The sequence below is a fragment of the Papaver somniferum genome, chromosome 3 (assembly GCF_003573695.1).
Source record: "Papaver somniferum cultivar HN1 chromosome 3, ASM357369v1, whole genome shotgun sequence".
In the NCBI taxonomy this organism is placed as follows: Eukaryota; Viridiplantae; Streptophyta; class Magnoliopsida; order Ranunculales; family Papaveraceae; genus Papaver; species Papaver somniferum.
The window spans coordinates 104,865,259-104,889,558 of record NC_039360.1 but is presented as its reverse complement, the minus strand read 5'-3'; the positions used below and the strand labels follow the sequence as shown (position 1 = coordinate 104,889,558).

At 35.7% G+C, this 24,300-nt stretch overlaps 3 protein-coding genes and 1 long non-coding RNA gene across 4 annotated transcripts; all 4 read left to right on the top strand.

The window, feature by feature from the left end:
• Positions 1 to 4,225: 4,225 nt before the first annotated feature.
• Positions 4,226 to 4,864, top strand: LOC113359824. Its single transcript, XM_026603399.1, has 2 exons — positions 4,226 to 4,552; positions 4,673 to 4,864. The coding sequence occupies exons 1-2, from the start codon at positions 4,226 to 4,228 to the stop codon at positions 4,862 to 4,864; spliced, it is 519 nt and encodes a 172-aa protein (XP_026459184.1).
• Positions 4,865 to 8,587: 3,723 nt separating this feature from the next.
• On the top strand, positions 8,588 to 9,226 carry LOC113359823. The gene is made up of 2 exons (XM_026603398.1): positions 8,588 to 8,914; positions 9,035 to 9,226. The coding sequence occupies exons 1-2, from the start codon at positions 8,588 to 8,590 to the stop codon at positions 9,224 to 9,226; spliced, it is 519 nt and encodes a 172-aa protein (XP_026459183.1).
• Positions 9,227 to 11,733: 2,507 nt separating this feature from the next.
• Positions 11,734 to 13,209, top strand: LOC113357024. The gene is made up of 4 exons (XR_003363369.1): positions 11,734 to 11,766; positions 11,899 to 11,964; positions 12,097 to 12,175; positions 13,181 to 13,209. It is a non-coding gene; the product is annotated as an uncharacterized LOC113357024 (long non-coding RNA).
• Positions 13,210 to 13,358: 149 nt separating this feature from the next.
• On the top strand, positions 13,359 to 16,861 carry LOC113359822. The gene is made up of 7 exons (XM_026603397.1): positions 13,359 to 13,914; positions 14,010 to 14,147; positions 14,606 to 15,062; positions 15,466 to 15,606; positions 15,675 to 16,091; positions 16,347 to 16,468; positions 16,826 to 16,861. Exons 1-7 carry the CDS (start codon positions 13,396 to 13,398, stop codon positions 16,859 to 16,861), a joined length of 1,830 nt encoding a protein of 609 aa, XP_026459182.1. The 5' UTR covers positions 13,359 to 13,395.
• The last annotated feature ends 7,439 nt before the right edge of the window (positions 16,862 to 24,300 follow it).

The following is a 24,300-nucleotide window of genomic DNA, read 5'->3' as shown; positions in this document are numbered from 1 at the left end:
CATTTACATGACTTTTGGAGAAAGATATTTGCGTAAACCTACTCCTGAAGGTGTCCAGAGGTTGCTAGATGAGAATGCGAAACAAGGTTTTCCTGGAATGCTTGGTAGTGTTGATTGTATGCAATGGCCATGGAAGAATTGTCTGATAGCTTGGATAGGAACTTACCGTAAAGAGAAACATAGTAGTCTGGTATTATAGGCGGTGGCATCATGCGATTTGTGGTTTTGGCATGCTTTTTTTGGAATGCCTGAATCAAACAACGATTTGAATGTGTTGGCACACTCAGCCCTTTTTGATAACATGCTAAAGGGTGTAGCACCTCCATGCAATTATGTCATCAATGGTCACCAATACAATATGGGTTATTTCTTAGTTGATGGTATCTATCCAAAGTTGACTACAATTGTACAAGCTTTCAGTCAGACATTGGACATTCCCGAGTATGTGAGATTCAACAAGTATCAAATGGCTAAAAGAAAGAATGACGAGCGTGTTTTTGAGTGCTCCAAGGTAAATTCAGAAATATCGGATCACCGTATAAGTACGGGCAACAATATGACTTGAACCTAATTATGAAATGTTGTCTTATTTTACACAACATGATTATTGAGCATGACGTCGGGATACAAATTGGGGTAGAGTTGTTCATGTTCCGATTCCGGAACCTACCAATAATGGTCGTGTATTTATGTCAACTCTGAAAAACCTAGAAATGCACCTACAACTAAGAACGGGTCTTGTCAAGCACATTGCTGCATGTCAACTACTGATAATAGATTCTAAGATTATCAATAAAAGAGTACCCGCCTACAAATGGGATCATTGAATCACTAAGTCTTCGTAGCTCAGCTTGGCACAGCTGTGTTCTAGGATCTTTTCTAAGCGTTTGTTTACGACTTTACTCTCCAAATCAACAACTACTGATAATAGATTCTAAGATTGCTAAAGTTAAGAATTACATGAGCCATATTATCAGTTCTAAGATTGCCCACCTTCAAACTTTGCCTAGTCTGCTGAATTCATGAGGAACACTGAAGCACAACCTAATATTATTACTAAAAAACTGAAACTCGGTAATCTACTGTATGTCACAAGTGACAAAACGTGTTACGCTGAGTATCCATTTAGAATTTTTATAGAAATTACTGCTGTTGTAAACTGGATCAGTTCACAACTAAAGCTGCAATCTCAAACTAATAAATCTCTCCAGTAAAACAACAACAAAAGCAGGCCCTTTAGAAAAAGAACAATCTAACAGTATCAGTAAACATTCTGTACAAGGAAGAAATAATAGTTCCAACAGAAAAAATTTGTATTGAAATAAAAAATAGACTAAATACTTGTCCTATTGGGTAAAAATGAGTAATTAACAGGAAACATAACAACGAGATACATCCTTTTCTTATTTAGCATTTTAAACTATTTTTCACAAAAATAACAGCTATGTAGATGAATAAAAGAGAGATGCAAGGAAATAAATAAATAAACACGGATGGAAGGAGGAAAAAAAGAATAAATTAAAAGAAGCACACTCGTGGAAAGAAAGAAAGAACGAAAAACATAGGAGGTAATATGCAAGTAATCCTAACCTGATCCTACTGCCTTCAGCTTGAAATGCATCAGGCTTTGATCCCAGCTTCATAAACTTCATCTCCAAAAAAAAAAACCACAAAGGTAACACTCACCAAAACCATTGAGAATTAAAAAAACACTGTGAACACCTCCAGAAAAAACCGTATAATTCTAACACTATTACCAGCAAACCACCTTAATATTCTTCAACGGAATGAACACCAAAATTGTTGGGACCATTTAAGTCTATCTTTACAAGCCATTAGATTCAGAATCCATTACTAAAATCGTAAAGACAATTACACTGTTTCTATCTTGACATCATTCTCTTTTAATTTTACTGATCCAGGAACATATCTTTGAAGCAAATGTCGCTATCTTTATGCGTCTGTTTGTTCAATATCTCAAATGTGTACAAGTTTTTCTTTCTCAGAGCTGCAGAGTTTTCATTGATCAGAAAGAAAAGAACTGTTGAGGAGAGAGAGAGAGAAAGAAGAGCGTGCGGATTAGTGTATATAATGTTTAGGCAGTAGGGAGCTGAACAGAGAGGGTGGCAGTCTTTTAAAAACTTTTATGACGCCACAAAACGCCAAGGCGTTTACAATTACTAACATAGCCTTGTCGGAGGCCATCTATATGATGAAAAAACAGGCTTCTGTCCGTCACAAAGTTTTTCCAGAGAATTCAAAATCAGAATTTCCATTTTCACAATCTCATCAAACTGAGATACAACTTTACATAATTAAAAAAATTGATTACAAATTTCCTTCCTATTTGATCCAACAACCAACTTTAAAGAGTATCCATTTCAATAATTTAGTCCCCTTGTTGATTCGATTTCGATAAACTCACAGATGAAATTGAAATTGCCTGCCTTCAAAAACAGAGTACAAATACAGTCAATTCGGATATTTTTTTGGTTTCGAAGACAACAGGTATGGGTCTGGTTATCCGACCCTGTATTTACACCCGAACCAAACCATCTAATTTCTTTTTTCTGTTTCACTTTTAATCGATCAAATCTTCTAACCAATCTTGCAGTATGGATAATCACTCCAAATTATTTTTTCCTGCCATCAATGGTTGATATTGAGACCGAAAGATGACAAGAAAAATCGTGAAAAAGTTGAGCAAAATCGATCGCATTTACCATCAAATTAAAAAATCGATATTATCAGATCAAAGCAATGGGTATAAAAAAAATTTCCAAAATACAATAGTAAGACTAAGAAGTACCTGATTCTTCAAACTCAAGATCCTTCATAGTACACAACTCGTTAAGAATTAGGAAATTCTTGTTTCTTAATTCAATATCCATGAACATAAGAATTCCAACAAATACCATGACTTCCAACACTATTATTATAACACCTTACTATTTGATTTATGGACATGACTCAGTTAACGATGCAATATGAAATCAGTGATCGGGCATCAAGGCTATAAGGAGAAAAGAGTTTAGGTTTAGTTTTTTCAGTATACGGAATTGTGATTAGCTGTAGCATACCGGCTTATTAACATTATTACACCGTGTCTCATGCAGCTGTACCTTGCAACACGTGGAAAGAAAGTGCATCACATTTGAGTTAGTAAGGCCAAGCCCTATGGTGCAAGGCATCCCTTCCCTATCCTCATTTGTAGGGAAGGAAAATCATACGGAAGACAGCCTCACTATCGTGCCCTTTTATCCCTTTCCTGCGTGATACGGAAACTCAGATTTCGTATGAATAGTGTTATACGGCTACTGAGTTTCCGTATAAGTTAACTCGCTGGCTTGACCAATACGGCTACTGAGTTTCCGTTTTATAGGTATAAGTTTACAGCAACCACTCGGATATCCCATTTCTTCTTCTTCTCTATTTTTTCCTCCTCTCAAACCCTTTCAAACCCCTTTTATCCCCGTTTGATTTTCATATTGATTCATTGTGATTCGTTGGCTTAAATTAAAAGGATTTGATCGTTACTCCAAGGTGAAACAAATCCATTATTCAATTTCGAATTTCATCAACAAAATCATCAAAGGTGAGATTCTAATTATAGGGTTTAAAATTATTTTGATTTTGATTTTGATGAAATTGTTAATATTAGGTTGGTTAGGTATGTAGCATGCAATTCAATTCAGTAATATAATTAAAACATAGATTTAGTGAAAAATCCATGATTATTACTTGTTGTGTGTCTTGATTTATGTTAAATGAAATGTTTGTAAACTACTATTTTATCGATGTATAACATTGATTGATTTGTATGTATGTATGGTATAGACAAATTGATATTATGTTTGTTGTTTGCAAAGATACATAATGAGACTAATGCGTGCCTATGTGAGAATTAATATGGAATCTATTTGGATACTTCTAGTGACGAAGAAGAGAAAGCTTTGCTAATGTTTACACAACTTTGTTTGGATGAACATTTGCGTATTATTCGTCAACCGGTACCTAGGGAGGTACAGACACATAGTGTAATAACTCGTGATCGAGTGTGGCTTGATGCGAAAATGATGAATGATTATTTTACACCTGGAACTGGTTATACCTCAAGACAATTCAAACAACGTCTAGGCATGAGGGAAGAATTATTCGAGAAATTGTTAAGAAAATTGCTTGAAGTGGATCCAGAATGACAACAACCCCGAATGCAACCGGTACTATGGGGCATTCTCCGCATATGAAATTAGTTGTCGTGATGAAATGTTTATGCAAAAGTACGGCATCTGATAGTGCCGATGATTACACTCGTATGGGTGCCACTACAATATACTATTATCTAAAAAGATTTTGTCACACCATTTACATGACTTTTGGAGAAAGATATTTGCGTAAACCTACTCCTGAAGGTGTCCAGAGGTTGCTAGATGAGAATGCGAAACAAGGTTTTCCTGGAATGCTTGGTAGTGTTGATTGTATGCAATGGCCATGGAAGAATTGTCTGATAGCTTGGATAGGAACTTACCGTAAAGAGAAACATAGTAGTCTGGTATTATAGGCGGTGGCATCATGCGATTTGTGGTTTTGGCATGCTTTTTTTGGAATGCCTGAATCAAACAACGATTTGAATGTGTTGGCACACTCAGCCCTTTTTGATAACATGCTAAAGGGTGTAGCACCTCCATGCAATTATGTCATCAATGGTCACCAATACAATATGGGTTATTTCTTAGTTGATGGTATCTATCCAAAGTTGACTACAATTGTACAAGCTTTCAGTCAGACATTGGACATTCCCGAGTATGTGAGATTCAACAAGTATCAAATGGCTAAAAGAAAGAATGACGAGCGTGTTTTTTGAGTGCTCCAAGGTAAATTCAGAAATATCGGATCACCGTATAAGTACGGGCAACAATATGACTTGAACCTAATTATGAAATGTTGTCTTATTTTACACAACATGATTATTGAGCATGACGTCGGGATACAAATTGGGGTAGAGTTGTTCATGTTCCGATTCCGGAACCTACCAATAATGGTCGTGTATTTATGTCAACTCTGAAAAACCTAGAAATGCACCTACAACTAAGAACGGGTCTTGTCAAGCACATTGCTGCATGTCAACTACTGATAATAGATTCTAAGATTATCAATAAAAGAGTACCCGCCTACAAATGGGATCATTGAATCACTAAGTCTTCGTAGCTCAGCTTGGCACAGCTGTGTTCTAGGATCTTTTCTAAGCGTTTGTTTACGACTTTACTCTCCAAATCAACTACTGATAATAGATTCTAAGATTGCTAAAGTTAAGAATTACATGAGCCATATTATCAGTTCTAAGATTGCCCACCTTCAAACTTTGCCTAGTCTGCTGAATTCATGAGGAACACTGAAGCACAACCTAATATTATTACTAAAAAACTGAAACTCGGTAATCTACTGTATGTCACAAGTGACAAAACGTGTTACGCTGAGTATCCATTTAGAATTTATTATAGAAATTACTGCTGTTGTAAACTGGATCAGTTCACAACTAAAGCTGCAATCTCAAACTAATAAATCTCTCCAGTAAAACAACAACAAAAGCAGGCCCTTTAGAAAAAGAACAATCTAACAGTATCAGTAAACATTCTGTACAAGGAAGAAATAATAGTTCCAACAGAAAAAATTTGTATTGAAATAAAAAATAGACTAAATACTTGTCCTATTGGGTAAAAATGAGTAATTAACAGGAAACATAACAACGAGATACATCCTTTTCTTATTTAGCATTTTAAACTATTTTTCACAAAAATAACAGCTATGTAGATGAATAAAAGAGAGATGCAAGGAAATAAATAAATAAACACGGATGGAAGGAGGAAAAAAAGAATAAATTAAAAGAAGCACACTCGTGGAAAGAAAGAAAGAACGAAAAACATAGGAGGTAATATGCAAGTAATCCTAACCTGATCCTACTGCCTTCAGCTTGAAATGCATCAGGCTTTGATCCCAGCTTCATAAACTTCATCTCCAAAAAAAAAACCACAAAGGTAACACTCACCAAAACCATTGAGAATTAAAAAAACACTGTGAACACCTCCAGAAAAAACCGTATAATTCTAACACTATTACCAGCAAACCACCTTAATATTCTTCAACGGAATGAACACCAAAATTGTTGGGACCATTTAAGTCTATCTTTACAAGCCATTAGATTCAGAATCCATTACTAAAATCGTAAAGACAATTACACTGTTTCTATCTTGACATCATTCTCTTTTAATTTTACTGATCCAGGAACATATCTTTGAAGCAAATGTCGCTATCTTTATGCGTCTGTTTGTTCAATATCTCAAATGTGTACAAGTTTTTCTTTCTCAGAGCTGCAGAGTTTTCATTGATCAGAAAGAAAAGAACTGTTGAGGAGAGAGAGAGAGAAAGAAAGAGCGTGCGGATTAGTGTATATAATGTTTAGGCAGTAGGGAGCTGAACAGAGAGGGTGGCAGTCTTTTAAAAACTTTTATGACGCCACAAAACGCCAAGGCGTTTACAATTACTAACATAGCCTTGTCGGAGGCCATCTATATGATGAAAAAACAGGCTTCTGTCCGTCACAAAGTTTTTCCAGAGAATTCAAAATCAGAATTTCCATTTTCACAATCTCATCAAACTGAGATACAACTTTACATAATTAAAAAAATTGATTACAAATTTCCTTCCTATTTGATCCAACAACCAACTTTAAAGAGTATCCATTTCAATAATTTAGTCCCCTTGTTGATTCGATTTCGATAAACTCACAGATGAAATTGAAATTGCCTGCCTTCAAAAACAGAGTACAAATACAGTCAATTCGGATATTTTTTTGGTTTCGAAGACAACAGGTATGGGTCTGGTTATCCGACCCTGTATTTACACCCGAACCAAACCATCTAATTTCTTTTTTTCTGTTTCACTTTTAATCGATCAAATCTTCTAACCAATCTTGCAGTATGGATAATCACTCCAAATTATTTTTTCCTGCCATCAATGGTTGATATTGAGACCGAAAGATGACAAGAAAAATCGTGAAAAAGTTGAGCAAAATCGATCGCATTTACCATCAAATTAAAAAATCGATATTATCAGATCAAAGCAATGGGTATAAAAAAAATTTCCAAAATACAATAGTAAGACTAAGAAGTACCTGATTCTTCAAACTCAAGATCCTTCATAGTACACAACTCGTTAAGAATTAGGAAATTCTTGTTTCTTAATTCAATATCCATGAACATAAGAATTCCAACAAATACCATGACTTCCAACACTATTATTATAACACCTTACTATTTGATTTATGGACATGACTCAGTTAACGATGCAATATGAAATCAGTGATCGGGCATCAAGGCTATAAGGAGAAAAGAGTTTAGGTTTAGTTTTTTCAGTATACGGAATTGTGATTAGCTGTAGCATACCGGCTTATTAACATTATTACACCGTGTCTCATGCAGCTGTACCTTGCAACACGTGGAAAGAAAGTGCATCACATTTGAGTTAGTAAGGCCAAGCCCTATGGTGCAAGGCATCCCTTCCCTATCCTCATTTGTAGGGAAGGAAAATCATACGGAAGACAGCCTCACTATCGTGCCCTTTTATCCCTTTCCTGCGTGATACGGAAACTCAGATTTCGTATGAATAGTGTTATACGGCTACTGAGTTTCCGTATAAGTTAACTCGCTGGCTTGACCAATACGGCTACTGAGTTTCCGTTTTATAGGTATAAGTTTACAGCAACCACTCGGATATCCCATTTCTTCTTCTTCTCTATTTTTTCCTCCTCTCAAACCCTTTCAAACCCCTTTTATCCCCGTTTGATTTTCATATTGATTCATTGTGATTCGTTGGCTTAAATTAAAAGGATTTGATCGTTACTCCAAGGTGAAACAAATCCATTATTCAATTTCGAATTTCATCAACAAAATCATCAAAGGTGAGATTCTAATTATAGGGTTTAAAATTATTTTGATTTTGATTTTGATGAAATTGTTAATATTAGGTTGGTTAGGTATGTAGCATGCAATTCAATTCAGTAATATAATTAAAACATAGATTTAGTGAAAAATCCATGATTATTACTTGTTGTGTGTCTTGATTTATGTTAAATGAAATGTTTGTAAACTACTATTTTATCGATGTATAACATTGATTGATTTGTATGTATGTATGGTATAGACAAATTGATATTATGTTTGTTGTTTGCAAAGATACATAATGAGACTAATGCGTGCCTATGTGAGAATTAATATGGAATCTATTTGGATACTTCTAGTGACGAAGAAGAGAAAGCTTTGCTAATGTTTACACAACTTTGTTTGGATGAACAGTTGCGTATTATTCGTCAACCGGTACCTAGGGAGGTACAGACACATAGTGTAATAACTCGTGATCGAGTGTGGCTTGATGCGAAAATGATGAATGATTATTTTACACCTGGAACTGGTTATACCTCAAGACAATTCAAACAACGTCTAGGCATGAGGGAAGAATTATTCGAGAAATTGTTAAGAAAATTGCTTGAAGTGGATCCAGAATGACAACAACCCCGAATGCAACCGGTACTATGGGGCATTCTCCGCATATGAAATTAGTTGTCGTGATGAAATGTTTATGCAAAAGTACGGCAGCTGATAGTGCCGATGATTACACTCGTATGGGTGCCACTACAATATACTATTATCTAAAAAGATTTTGTCACACCATTTACATGACTTTTGGAGAAAGATATTTGCGTAAACCTACTCCTGAAGGTGTCCAGAGGTTGCTAGATGAGAATGCGAAACAAGGTTTTCCTGGAATGCTTGGTAGTGTTGATTGTATGCAATGGCCATGGAAGAATTGTCTGATAGCTTGGATAGGAACTTACCGTAAAGAGAAACATAGTAGTCTGGTATTATAGGCGGTGGCATCATGCGATTTGTGGTTTTGGCATGCTTTTTTTGGAATGCCTGAATCAAACAACGATTTGAATGTGTTGGCACACTCAGCCCTTTTTGATAACATGCTAAAGGGTGTAGCACCTCCATGCAATTATGTCATCAATGGTCACCAATACAATATGGGTTATTTCTTAGTTGATGGTATCTATCCAAAGTTGACTACAATTGTACAAGCTTTCAGTCAGACATTGGACATTCCCGAGTATGTGAGATTCAACAAGTATCAAATGGCTAAAAGAAAGAATGACGAGCGTGTTTTTTGAGTGCTCCAAGGTAAATTCAGAAATATCGGATCACCGTATAAGTACGGGCAACAATATGACTTGAACCTAATTATGAAATGTTGTCTTATTTTACACAACATGATTATTGAGCATGACATCGGGATACAAATTGGGGTAGAGTTGTTCATGTTCCGATTCCGGAACCTACCAATAATGGTCGTGTATTTATGTCAACTCTGAAAAACCTAGAAATGCACCTACAACTAAGAACGGGTCTTGTCAAGCACATTGCTGCATGTCAACTACTGATAATAGATTCTAAGATTATCAATAAAAGAGTACCCGCCTACAAATGGGATCATTGAATCACTAAGTCTTCGTAGCTCAGCTTGGCACAGCTGTGTTCTAGGATCTTTTCTAAGCGTTTGTTTACGACTTTACTCTCCAAATCAACTACTGATAATAGATTCTAAGATTGCTAAAGTTAAGAATTACATGAGCCATATTATCAGTTCTAAGATTGCCCACCTTCAAACTTTGCCTAGTCTGCTGAATTCATGAGGAACACTGAAGCACAACCTAATATTATTACTAAAAAACTGAAACTCGGTAATCTACTGTATGTCACAAGTGACAAAACGTGTTACGCTGAGTATCCATTTAGAATTTATTATAGAAATTACTGCTGTTGTAAACTGGATCAGTTCACAACTAAAGCTGCAATCTCAAACTAATAAATCTCTCCAGTAAAACAACAACAAAAGCAGGCCCTTTAGAAAAAGAACAATCTAACAGTATCAGTAAACATTCTGTACAAGGAAGAAATAATAGTTCCAACAGAAAAAATTTGTATTGAAATAAAAAATAGACTAAATACTTGTCCTATTGGGTAAAAATGAGTAATTAACAGGAAACATAACAACGAGATACATCCTTTTCTTATTTAGCATTTTAAACTATTTTTCACAAAAATAACAGCTATGTAGATGAATAAAAGAGAGATGCAAGGAAATAAATAAATAAACACAGATGGAAGGAGGAAAAAAAGAATAAATTAAAAGAAGCACACTCGTGGAAAGAAAGAAAGAAAGAACGAAAAACAGAGGAGGTAATATGCAAGTAATCCTAACCTGATCCTACTGCCTTCAGCTTGAAATGCATCAGGCTTTGATCCCAGCTTCATAAACTTCATCTCCAAAAAAAAAACCACAAAGGTAACACTCACCAAAACCATTGAGAATTAAAAAAACACTGTGAACACCTCCAGAAAAAACCGTATAATTCTAACACTATTACCAGCAAACCACCTTAATATTCTTCAACGGAATGAACACCAAAATTGTTGGGACCATTTAAGTCTATCTTTACAAGCCATTAGATTCAGAATCCATTACTAAAATCGTAAAGACAATTACACTGTTTCTATCTTGACATCATTCTCTTTTAATTTTACTGATCCAGGAACATATCTTTGAAGCAAATGTCGCTATCTTTATGCGTCTGTTTGTTCAATATCTCAAATGTGTACAAGTTTTTCTTTCTCAGAGCTGCAGAGTTTTCATTGATCAGAAAGAAAAGAACTGTTGAGGAGAGAGAGAGAGAAAGAAAGAGCGTGCGGATTAGTGTATATAATGTTTAGGCAGTAGGGAGCTGAACAGAGAGGGTGGCAGTCTTTTAAAAACTTTTATGACGCCACAAAACGCCAAGGCGTTTACAATTACTAACATAGCCTTGTCGGAGGCCATCTATATGATGAAAAAACAGGCTTCTGTCCGTCACAAAGTTTTTCCAGAGAATTCAAAATCAGAATTTCCATTTTCACAATCTCATCAAACTGAGATACAACTTTACATAATTAAAAAAATTGATTACAAATTTCCTTCCTATTTGATCCAACAACCAACTTTAAAGAGTATCCATTTCAATAATTTAGTCCCCTTGTTGATTCGATTTCGATAAACTCACAGATGAAATTGAAATTGCCTGCCTTCAAAAACAGAGTACAAATACAGTCAATTCGGATATTTTTTTGGTTTCGAAGACAACAGGTATGGGTCTGGTTATCCGACCCTGTATTTACACCCGAACCAAACCATCTAATTTATTTTGGGGAAATTAGGCTCATGCCCAACCCATGGATAACCCATAATATGAGGCCCCTAGATAAAAGAGTTTTATTAGTAGGCCCTGAATTAAAAAATAAATTTAATAAAAGCGAAAAGACTAAATTAGCCTCAAGTATATAAGAGGCGTCACCTACCTTTCTCTCGTTCAGACGCCATTATTTCATTTCCAAGGAGAGAGAAAACAAATCTCACTCACCTGAAACAGAAAGAAATCTAGAAAAAAACCCAAAAAATCAAGAAATCTTCCTGAAATCTGTTCCAAACAAAGATCGAGATCAAAAACTATTCATCATTTGCTAACCCCTAAATCAGAGAAACAGATCGAAAAAGTTTCAGATTCATAAACCAAAAAAAATCAAAAGAAACAGTTTCAGATTCAGTTTCAGATTCAAAACCTAAATCGCCGTTGTTACTGATTCATGTTGATGAAATACTCCGACGATTAATCACTAGGTAAGTTTTGATTTGAAGCTGTTAGTTTTGATTCCTGTTGTTACTGATTCGTGGGTCGAAAATTTCTGAACTAGGGTTTGTAATGAGATTACAACAAACATAACTCATTCTGACTGATAATTCCTTTTACAGATCGGAGAAGGAGAACAATCGTTTGTGCATAAAATCCATGAAATAACTGATTAAATAGAAACAAAGGTAAGTCATGGATGTGATATAACTGATTGATTTAGTGGATTTCATTTCTGAGATGTTACTGTTTGAAAACCCTAGAAACTCTAAGTTGAATTGCAATCAACTAACTTGATTTTATTACTACATCAACTGCAGATTCAGAATCAAATTTCTTTTGGAATAAAAATGGTGAAAGGAAAAATGAATCCCCCTAGAAAAGATGATACAATTACAGGTACTAAGTTGTGAAAACTATTGTTGTCATGGTCTCATGTTTATTTCTCATATAATGCTTGTGAATATGTAATTACACAGACAAGGACATGTGTAACTATAAGTTACACACTCAAAATGTAACCACTGACTGTGTTGTGGTTTGTATATTGATTGTGTAACTTATAGTTACACATACCAAGTGAGCCTGTCACCACTGACTTGCCTAGGGATGTGTAACTAGTAGTTGCACATAAAAAATTGGTTGTGTTTAGGATGTGTAACTTGTAGTTACACATAGAAAATTGGTTGTGTAAATTAAAGTTACTCATTAATATGCATGTGTAAGTTAAAGTTACACCTTGTAGAATGTCTAGGATTGAGTGTGTAACTTGTAGTTAAAATCTACTAACTGAAGAAATTTAAAAGTTTCTAATGTAAGTGATGCTTTTGAATGTATAACTACGCAAACAAGGGCCTGTGTAACTTTAAGTTACACATTCAAAATCTCACCACTATGTTGTGGTTTGTATATTGAGTGTGTAACTTGTAGTTACACCAAATGAGCCTTGCAGAAGTGGCTGTGTAACTTGTAGTTACACATCTTAACTGTGAGTTACACATTCAAGATGTTACCAATGACTTGCAAAGTGGCTGTGTAACTATAAGATACACATTGAAAATCTAATCACTGACTTGCCAATTGACTGTGTAACTACAAGTTACACATGCATAATAACATAACTGATTTGGCAATTGCCTAGATAACTAAAAGTTACACATGCAAAAAATAACCTATGACTGTATTGTGTTTGTAAATTATAGTTGGACATAAAAAAATGACCCCTTTAAACCTTCATATGCATGTAAGTTAAGGTTACACAACACAGAATAGAATGATTCAGTTTGTGTACTTGGCAAATACACATAGTTTGTAACATGATTTTCATTTTGTAGTTAAAAACGAGTGTATTTGATAAGTACACAACATACTGACTCATGCTATTTTTGTGTGTGATGTGTACAGGAAACCTAAGGCAGTCGTTGAATGCAGTAAAGGATTTAGTAAAGGTGATAAAGCCTATAGGACTGACTGATAGGGCTCATAGATATCTTAGGAGAGCTGCTTACGGAGAACTCGTAATGATGTATTACGATGACTATGATACAACTGTACCAACTACAACAAGACAGATAACTACCAACAAACACGGCGTCTTGAAGCTCTTGAACTGCTTTGACATGGATTGTGAGACACCATGTTCATTCAAGTTTGCTGATGATAAGATTATAGAGTCTACACCGGCAAAGCTGGCTGGTATATTTTGCATGCAGAGGATTGGAAGCAGAAAGGGTCAGAAGCTGTTAAAGTACTATTGTCCTAGTGATTTGACTGACAATGTTTTATACAGCAAATACTTCACCGATATCAAATCTACAAAGCATCAGACGACGGTGACTAAGACAAACATTTTAGAGAAGATAAAACAACTTATGGCAAAAAGGAGAAAAAGTGGGAAAAGAAAGAAAGTTGATGAAAAGGATCTAGTTTGCCTGATAGGTCTTTATCTTTGCTGTGTATTGTTTTTTGGCGACAAAAATGCCAATGGAGTGAACGCGAAATATCTTAGTATCGTTGAAACTTATGATACGGTGCTCAAGGTGTCGTGGCCTGATTTAATACACGAGCACTTGTTTGAAGAGATTCATACTAATCTTAGTTGTTTGTCAAATGTGAAGGCTTGTGTGCAATACCTACTGGTAAAAAGCTTGTGTGTAATTTCTATTCCAGCAGTTTTAGTGTTACGTGATGGATATTTTTGTTCAATCGACTAATTAAAATTTATATGTTGCAGTTATTGTTTGCTGAACACACGCCAGCAGGATTAATCCCGAAAGTTGAGAACCACGAGGAAGATATCCCGAGGGTTGGGAGATGGGATATATACCAGATTTCTGATTACATTTGGAAAACAGACATGACACAGTTTTCGGTAAGTGTTATATGTCAGTTGGTTTAGGTTTTGTAAATTTATGGTAATGTAATTTAGATAAAACTTTGATGTAATCAAAATTGTCATGTGTAGCTATAAGTTACACATTTAAATGTGCTTGTGTAATTTATAGTTACACATGCAAAAGATAACACAAGTGAATGCAACTATAGGTTATGTAACATATATATCCTGTTTGTATATATATCCTGTGCTTATGTAACTATAGGTTACACATTTTATATGTATATCCACTTTACATTAGATATATGTGTAACCTTTAGTTACACATATCCACTTTACATTAGATATATCTAATGTGCTTATGTAACTATAGGTTACACATATAAAATGTGCTTATGTAACTTTAAGTTACACATACAACCGAAAAATGTATATTTAGAATGTTCAACTGTTTTTTGCAATCTCTTTTTAACCTCTCCATCTGTTAATTGCAGCCAACTCCTAGCTTTGTGGCTGAGTTTTCACAGCTTGAGAAGCAGCTGGGTATATCAACCGTGGTACCCAGCAAGGACGACCTGCAAAGTTGGCTGAAAGCGCAAACTATTGAGAATAGCCATCTGAAAGAGCAACTGCAAGAAAAGCAAGCAATGCTTAAAGCAGTGTATGCAATTGCAAGAGAAGGGATATCAGAAGGGGACCTTTCAGGAACAGCGGAATTCAAGGTTCACAAATTTAGTTGCCAAATTATGCAAGCAATGGGTATTGATCCTTACAAAGTGACCCAGGAAGAGTTTATGCAACATGAAGATGATGTACATGGAGGTACTGAGCATGGAGCTACTGAGCATGAAGAAGAAGAGTTACAATTAGTTGAGACAGAGCAACAAGGAGATGGAAGTACTGAGCAAGAGAAAGAGAAAGATGACGCGGAAACTTCCTTCCATGAAGAATGTAAGTAGTTGTTCATTTTTAATATGCTTCTTTAACTTGATAGAGGTACCCAATTAGTTGACACTAAGGTCTTTGAACCTTTTTAATTTCATATTTTACTTGTTCATTTTTAACTTGCTTGTTTAACTTGATTAGACTTAATAAATGTTGAGTAAACTGATCATATGGATGTGTAATCCCTAGTTACACATGCCACATGCATGTGTAACTTCTGGTTACACTAGTTAGATGCATGTGTAACTCCATGTTACACTAGGTATCCATGCCATATTCATGTGTAACATGAAGTTACACATATTAGTTATCCAAGCCAGTCGATTACACATGATATATTCTTCTTGAAATTTTATTAAAAAAATTTAACATCATCATCATCCTAATTCTCGTTTCAATACTTGTGCAGTTCCATGTATGAGCCTTGCAGCTGGAAATACGCCAACAATTCTGCAAGCTCAAACTGCTGCAGAGGGGCACAAAAGACCACTCAGGACATATAGTTCGAGTATGAAGAGTGTGACAACTTGCAAGACTCACCAAAGAAAAGGCCTGTCGCAAAGCAAAAGCCCACTCCTACAAATAATGTTGATGAGGAGCAGAAGAAAGATGTTGAAGAGACACCTGTTACGGATGAGGCACAGAAGAAAGCTGCAGATGGTGGAGTTGTGGATGGGGCAGGTGATGATGTAGCTGCAAAAGCCGTAGGTGATGATGTTACTGCAAAAGTCAATGAGGATACACCTGCAACTGTTGGTGACGGTTTGGTTATGACTGCTCCAACTCAGCCAACTCCTGGAACTTTTGATGACAGTTCTGCTTCAACACAGTTTGAGGACTCCATGGTGATAACTGCTACAACACCGCAAACACAGCCTGACAATGCTCAGACCTACAGGTTGGTGCAACTAGGAGCTAACCCCGATGATATGACGAATGTTGAAGTGAGTGAAATGATAGATGAGATCGTCAGCAACATTAACAAAACTGAACATGGACCCGCAGTGACGGAGAATGCAGAACCTACCTCAACTGGTAACCACTCTTCCGTTCTATGTTTTGTTTGTAATGGAAGTGTAACTTCAAGTTACACATTGTAAAAGGCATGTGTAGCTTGAGGTTACATACAGTGTGTTTTTTTGTAATGGAAGTGTAACTTCAAGTTACACATTGTAAAAGGCATGTGTAGCTTGAGGTTACATACAGTACATTATTATTTTGGCTTGTGTAACTTTAAGTTACATACATGTGCTAATTTTACTGAGATTCTGCCTATATTTGTTTGCGCAGCTACAACGCAGGAAAACGTTTTTAGCCTTGGATTAGAAAAAACTCCAAAACCTGCAGGAGAGTTACTGAAGGAAGCTGCAAATGCAATAAGAGAAAGGCAACCATCATTCATACAACAACGTGTGCTGAGGAATAGAAAAATCCCAACACAAGATCTGAAACAATATCAAAGAAATTCAAAGAGGATTAAGAAGACAGCTAATGAAGAAGAAATGGCCGCAGTTCCAGAAGTAGAAGAAGATAGAATGGCTGAGGTTGCTGAAGAAGATGATGGAACAATGAGAAACGATGTGAAAGGTTCAGAAGTTATCGAAAGGCTGGAAGGCGAGAAAAAGAATAAAGTGCTTGAATATTTCAATACTCATACGAAAACGTAAGTAGCTTGACTCCAAGTAGGCTTGATTCTGTTATTGATTGTTGTATTTTACTACTTGATTCTGTTATCTTGATTGATAATAGTTTACTTCTTTGTAATGCAGAGACATTACTTGGATGGAACGCAAAGAAGATGGTAGCAAGCTGTTTGATATATCTGGAGAACTAATGATACAGCTTACAAAGAAAGAATCCTTCTTGGAGTCAGAATTCATCGACTTCTACATTAGCAGATTGAGGACGAAGATGAACTCTAACAGCAAGTATGACAAGGCGATATTCCTGTCGCCAAAAGCATACGTAAGTACTTCGATATATTTAAAATCTTATTGCATTTATAATGTCTCTGCATTACAAAGAAGTGTAAAACCCAAGGCCCTATGTGTAACTTCTGTTTACATAATCACTTGTTCATTTGTAACTTTTGATTAAAAATGTGAGTTTGACATTCCAAATGGTTTTTGCAGATCTCTTACTTGAAGGATTACGAAGAATTCAAGAAATTTTGGATTCCGAAGCTTGCGAAGGAGTATGTCAAGTACAAGAACGATGCAGTCAGACTTTTCGCCCCAATGTGCAACAACAACACACACTACAAACTGCTGGAGTATGACTTGAGGAGCTCTAATCCTTGGTCCTACATGAACTCGTCAAACGTTAAGGAACTCAAGGGTGAACACCTTCTTCAAGCCAAGAAATATGCATTTGCAATTACTACAGAACTGAGACTCCGCTGTCCTTTTGCTCTTGGGATGAATGAAAATGCCAAGAATCTCAATGCGCCCCCACAAGGTACAATTCCTGACTGTCTTCCATGTGTATGCAATTACATGAAGATCAGGATGAAGAATAAACCACTTGACAAAAAATTAACCTCAACTATGATGCTATGGTGGACTGACAAGCTGAACCGCATGAGAGGAAGCATGCTATACAAGATTCTTTCGGATCCATCTAGAGATGTGTAAAGCAGTCATTAGGATTAGAAAAAATTCTATACTCGCAAATATGTTGTTAGCCACAAACAGATGTTAGACTTGGAAAATATGTTGTTAGAAACTTTTAAATTTCGTCAGTTAGTAGATTTTAGCAGTTCTTAGTTTTGCAAAATATTTTTGGGTTGAAATTCTTTGAATTAAAAACTTTTATCTTGTTAGAACTACTACTGCTGTGTGTACAGGTTTCAGAAAGTATGCAACAGGTTAAGTAACTACACATCTTAATTTGATGCAGAAAGTGTAACCTGAGTTTACATATACATTTATCATGTGTAAGCTAATGTTACACATCCATATATTTGAGTGTAAACTGAAGTTACACAAGCATTTATCATGTGTAAGCTAATGTTACACATGCATTCACAGCAGTGTAACTTCCGGTTACACATCCATATTTGAGTGTAAACAAAAGTTACAGAAAGCATTTGACCACTGATCAGACGTATACAATAAATCAAAAATAGAATAAAATGCATTTCAACTGTGAACTGACAAAATATAAAATCTGAATGAATCATCCTTACACATAATCAACGTTGAAGAAAAATAAAAACGTTTGGTCCATGAAAACCAACATGAAGAAAACTAAAAAAACAAATAATCAAAGATAAATAACAATCAAATCATTAGTTGCAGAAATGAATTTTGTTAGGCTCAAGCTAGTGGGGTGTGAACTTCCGAGGATTCCTGCAACCTGCCTTGTTGTGACCTGTTTCCTTGCAGTTGCTGCAATGAACTTTCCTCTTCACCTTCTTCTCGTGTTTACTTATAATCCTTTTCCCTGGTGGTCTACCTGGTTGCTTCTTCACGGTAGGTGGGTTGACGGTGTCGTCTGGATGATATTCAACAGGCCTGTTGTAGTTGGGAATCGGCTGGATGGCATGCATATAAGTCTTCCTAAAATAGTCGCTTGTAAAATACGGTGAAATGAAATCAATAGCCTCACGTTTAATCTTGCGTATGGCTGCAAGAGCATGAGCACAAGGAAAACCATATACGCGCCACCTGGAAGAAAAAAAAAAACAAATCAAAAATCAGTTAGTTGCACATACAAATCATAAAACACTCAAAATTAGCTAGCTACAGGTGCATGTACAGGATGTGTATCTTTAAGTTACACTTGCAAAATAAATTTGTAACTATTATTAACACATGCATATATCTAATGTAAAGTGGATATACACATTCTTAAAAAAAAGAACATACAAAGAGAAGAAAAAAGCATAAGAAACCAAACCTTTGACAGGTGCAAGTCTCGTGTTCGAGGTCCACCATGTGAGACCTTTCACTAATAACTTCAAACACGGTAGGACTAGCAACCAATACTTCCCAAGCCAAACCTTCATCTTGAAGAGCCACAAGCTTTTCTTCATACTCAGGGGTTAATGGAGTCATCATATTAGCACCAATTTCACGACGCTCCGCCATCAAACACATTATTTTCCTCCTAATCTGAAAAGGAGAAAAAAACTCATCAATGCATAAAGTGACAAAACATGAAATAAAAAGACAACAAAACAACAAAACAGACACACACACTCAATTAACCTGATCAAGAAGAGCAGATGCAGGCATCTTCTTGTGAACCAGAACCCAGCTATTGACTGATTCTGCTAGAGTACTAGATGTTCGTCCATACCGACAACCTTTGAAATAGGCATTCGCATATGCTTCAGGTGGGATTGTCTCGATGTAATCAGCCACCCAATCGCAGTTCAAATCTCTAATCTTCTGTATGGCTTTCGCATGGTTTTCAGGTGAGAGTGCGTATGTCGCCTCTCGGAAATGGTCCATCACAAGTGAGTACCTAGGATCTGTTGCAGTGATGGGTATATTCTTCGTCAAATGATAGTAGCAGAAGCTGTGGAACCCATCTGGATAAAAAGTGGAACACCTTGCAAGAGTCCTTCATGGCGATCCGAAAGGAAGGTGATTGGCCTCCCATCACCAACAACTTCTTTCAAATTCCTTAAAAACCACTCCCAGTTGTCGATCGTCTCAGAATCGACTAGTGCAAAAGCAAGGGGGAAAAATCCTACAAAAAAAATTGTGCAGAATCGAAAGAATAATAAGTTTCACACATGCTAAAACAAATATGTAACTTAAGGTTACACATGCTAAAACAAATATGTAACTTAAGGTTACAGATGTGTTTTCTTAGTTACACACTGAGTAAAGTAATGTGTAACTGAGAGTTACACATGTGTAACTGTTAGTTATTTGTCAACTGAAGTTGTTCATAAAAAAAAAACACATAGAAAAAACATACCTTTACCACCATTGATCCCAGTAGCTGCCATCAAGCAACCTTTGAATGTACCAGTAAGGAAAGTAGTATCCAAGTATACCATTGGACGACAAAACCGGTACCCTTTGATGCATGCAGCAAATGCGATGAAAATCCGCTGGAACTGTTTATTTTCACGTTCAAACTTTATCACACTACCAGGGTTGGTTTCCCTTATAGCATCAATATACCATACCAAGTGCGAGTAGGACTTGACATCGTCGCCATAAATCGTATCATAAACCTTTTCCCTAGCATTATATGCCTGGTAGTACTCCATGTTGATCCCATAGTTGGTCTGGAAATCAGCAGCAATTTGCTTGGGCTTCTTGTGAGGATTTTTGCGAACTTCTTCCTCAATCAAACTAGACGAGAAGCTGGTGGAGTAAGTTTGGTTCAAGTTGCGTCCACCAGCACCACAAATGTGCTCAGGGTTATAAGACCTGACCTGAAGAGATTCATACAAAATATAAACAATTCAACCAAAACACAATATGGTGCCAAAAACATCATGTGTAAACCAAAGTTACACATACTGTAACAAAACATAACATATGCTAAGCATTAGATGACAGAACACGGAAAACCTACCTGAAACATTTCGTTCCTTTCATCGATAGAAGCTGCATGGAATTTCCAGCCGCATTTTTCATCTGCACACTTAGCCGTGAACCTAGAACGCTCATTGTGAGTTACAATCATTTGGAAACCAGTGCGAAGACGATACTTGGTAAAAGCAACCCTGACTTGCTTAACTCCTTCAACAAACACATGGCCAATATCACCAAGAACCTTGGGCCAACCATCCGATAACAAAGGTTTCGCTGGCTTACTTTTATCTTCCAAATACATTGCAACAGTAAGATTGTTTGTGGACGAAGACGTACTACTAGACCCATTAGAAATAGAAGAATCTGCCCTAGAGCTAGAGGAAGAGGCCACACGAGGAACATTTTGCAAGAAAATATCAACACTGGTCTTCTGTTTACTATTTGTGATAGATATAAGAGCTTGCAAAGAAAAATCACAGTCAAGCGGAAAATCTTTCCCACTTTCTCGAAAGAAGAAAGTAATACCAAGTGGAGTATACTGCTTCCATTCCTTGCAAACTTGTTCCTTAAACTCATCAAGTTTGATATCAGTATTAACACGCAGGGTAATGAAATCAGAAAAGTAGCGAACAACAGCAATGCAACTAACAGCAGCGCAACTAACAACAGCCATGACAACCTGAAAATATCAAATACACAATAAGAATATCAAAATTTGAAAACGAACGCAATTCACTCGGGGGCGTTGCCCCCTCGTGAGAAGTATATTCTATGCGGCAAGCTAAATATAAGTAAAAGATACAGATGATACAATTGTTTACAAATAAACATGTTACAGGACATATATATGTAACTTCAACTTACACATTCTTAAAATACAACAGGATTATATGTGTAAACTAAAATTACACATGTTGTAACTAAAAAAACATCTGCATCTTCCTCACACATGCTTAAAAATACAAAGAGGATATATATGTGTAAAATAAATTTACACATGCTGCAACTAAAAAACATCTGCATCTTCTTTAAGCATGCTTAAAATACAACATGATATATATGTGTAACCTCAAGTTACACATACTGTAACAAAAAAAACAGCATGTATACAAATCAATTTGAAGTTGTTTTTTTGAAACAAAATTGTTTCTTCATACTTCTCTCAGTATCAACAAAAAGTAAAACAACAAATTAACAGATCGCACATGAAAGAACAACAAAATAATTCAAAAAAAAAATTGAAAACAGATCTGAAATCAAAAACAACATAAAATTCTTACCTAGATTTGTTGTTTTCTTTCTTCTGAAACAATGTTTATTTTGTTCCTCTTCTCAGTATCAAACAAACATGTGTAAGCATCAACAAAAACATGTGTAAGTATCAAAAGTGACAAAAATAGATCGAAACGGTAAAATCAAAATCAATTGAATTTGAAAACTAAATCGAAATCACAATTCATACCTATTTTGATTTATGTATTCCCAACTGTCTTCTTCCTCTTCTCAGACTCAACAAATTCGAAACAGAACAAAAATCGTAATCAGTAGAAGATCGAGATTCAAAAAATCGATGAGAAAACTAGTGAATCAAGCAACAGAAAAGCTAAAAACGAACAAACCTATTTGTTGTTCATCAATGCAGCTTCACTATCTCGTCATATCTGAAAAACAGACGAATACACCTCAACGAATTGAGAGAAAATTCGTTTTCTTCTTCTTCTCGTTTATGTTGTTCTTCTTCTCGTTTTCTTCCTATCAAATTAACGAAAATCAGTATGAAACTATCAAAATTCACGAATTCGTCTGAAGAAAAATCTCCAATTCTGTTTCTGAACGAGAGCGGAGAGAAGAAAGAGCTGAATCTGATTTGGTTTTCAGTTTCTGGTAGGTATAAAACGTCTATAAATAGGGAAGGTTAATTTCGGTATTTTTACTTTTATTAAAAATCCTGATGACGTCAGCAATCCGGGAAAATTGAAAACCAGGCCCAAAAAAAAAAATTCTGGGCCTAGAAATATCAAAAACGGAAAGTGTGGAGTTGAGGGTGTAAGATCCATTTTGTGGGGCTTGTATATGGTTGAACCCATATAGTAGGGGGTTCTAGTATTTTTCACTTTTTTTCTGTTTCACTTTTAATCGATCAAATCTTCTAACCAATCTTGCAGTATGGATAATCACTCAAAATTATTTTTTCCTGCCATCAATGGTTGATATTGAGACCGAAAGATGACAAGAAAAATCGTGAAAAAGTTGAGCAAAATCGATCGCATTTACCATCAAATTAAAAAATCGATATTATCAGATCAAAGCAATGGGTATAAAAAAAATTTCCAAAATACAATAGTAAGACTAAGAAGTACCTGATTCTTCAAACTCAAGATCCTTCATAGTACACAACTCGTTAAGAATTAGGAAATTCTTGTTTCTTAATTCAATATCCATGAACATAAGAATTCCAACAAATACCATGACTTCCAACACTATTATTATAACACCTTACTATTTGATTTATGGACATGACTCAGTTAACGATGCAATATGAAATCAGTGATCGGGCATCAAGGCTATAAGGAGAAAAGAGTTTAGGTTTAGTTTTTTCAGTATACGGAATTGTGATTAGCTGTAGCATACCGGCTTATTAACATTATTACACCGTGTCTCATGCAGCTGTACCTTGCAACACGTGGAAAGAAAGTGCATCACATTTGAGTTAGTAAGGCCAAGCCCTATGGTGCAGGGCATCCCTTCCCTATCCTCATTTGTAGGGAAGGAAAATCATACGGAAGACAGCCTCACTATCGTGCCCTTTTATCCCTTTCCTGCGTGATACGGAAACTCAGATTTTGTATGAATAGTGTTATACGGCTACTGAGTTTCCGTATAAGTTAACTCGCTGGCTTGACCAATACGGCTACTGAGTTTCCGTTTTATAGGTATAAGTTTACAGCAACCACTCGGATATCCCATTTCTTCTTCTTCTCTATTTTTTCCTCCTCTCAAACCCTTTCAAACCCCTTTTATCCCCGTTTGATTTTCATATTGATTCATTGCGATTCGTTGGCTTAAATTAAAAGGGTTTGACCGTTACTCCAAGGTGAAACAAATCCATTATTCAATTTCGAATTTCATCAACAAAATCATCAAAGGTGAGATTCTAATTATAGGGTTTAAAATTATTTTGATTTTGATTTTGATGAAATTGTTAATATTAGGTTGGTTAGGTATGTAGCATGCAATTCAATTCAGTAATATAATTAAAACATAGATTTAGTGAAAAATCCATGATTATTACTTGTTGTGTGTCTTGATTTATGTTAAATGAAATGTTTGTAAACTACTATTTTATCGATGTATAACATTGATTGATTTGTATGTATGTATGGTATAGATAAATTGATACTATGTTTGTTGTTTGCAAAGATACATAATGAGACTAATGCGTGCCTATGTGAGAATTAATATGGAATCTATTTGGATACTTCTAGTGACGAAGAAGAGAAAGCTTTGCTAATGTTTACACAACTTTGTTTGGATGAACAGTTGCGTATTATTCGTCAACCGGTACCTAGGGAGGTACAGACACATAGTGTAATAACTCGTGATCGAGTGTGGCTTGATGCGAAAATGATGAATGATTATTTTACACCTGGAACTGGTTATACCTCAAGACAATTCAAACAACGTCTAGGCATGAGGGAAGAATTATTCGAGAAATTTTTAAGAAAATTGCTTGAAGTGGATCC

Bases quoted from the DNA above. Each gene is read 5' to 3' on its own strand.
- LOC113359824 (XM_026603399.1), top strand. From the start codon at position 4,226: ATGGGGCATTCTCCGCATATGAAATTAGTTGTCGTGATGAAATGTTTA. The intron at 4,553-4,672 runs GTATTATAGGCG...AACATGCTAAAG, and splicing joins AAGAGAAACATAGTAGTCTG to GGTGTAGCACCTCCATGCAA.
- LOC113359823 (XM_026603398.1), top strand. From the start codon at position 8,588: ATGGGGCATTCTCCGCATATGAAATTAGTTGTCGTGATGAAATGTTTA. The intron at 8,915-9,034 runs GTATTATAGGCG...AACATGCTAAAG, and splicing joins AAGAGAAACATAGTAGTCTG to GGTGTAGCACCTCCATGCAA.
- LOC113359822 (XM_026603397.1), top strand. From the start codon at position 13,396: ATGGATTGTGAGACACCATGTTCATTCAAGTTTGCTGATGATAAGATT. The intron at 15,607-15,674 runs GCCTGTCGCAAA...AAGATGTTGAAG, and splicing joins CAAGACTCACCAAAGAAAAG to AGACACCTGTTACGGATGAG. The intron at 16,092-16,346 runs GTAACCACTCTT...TTGTTTGCGCAG, and splicing joins TGCAGAACCTACCTCAACTG to CTACAACGCAGGAAAACGTT.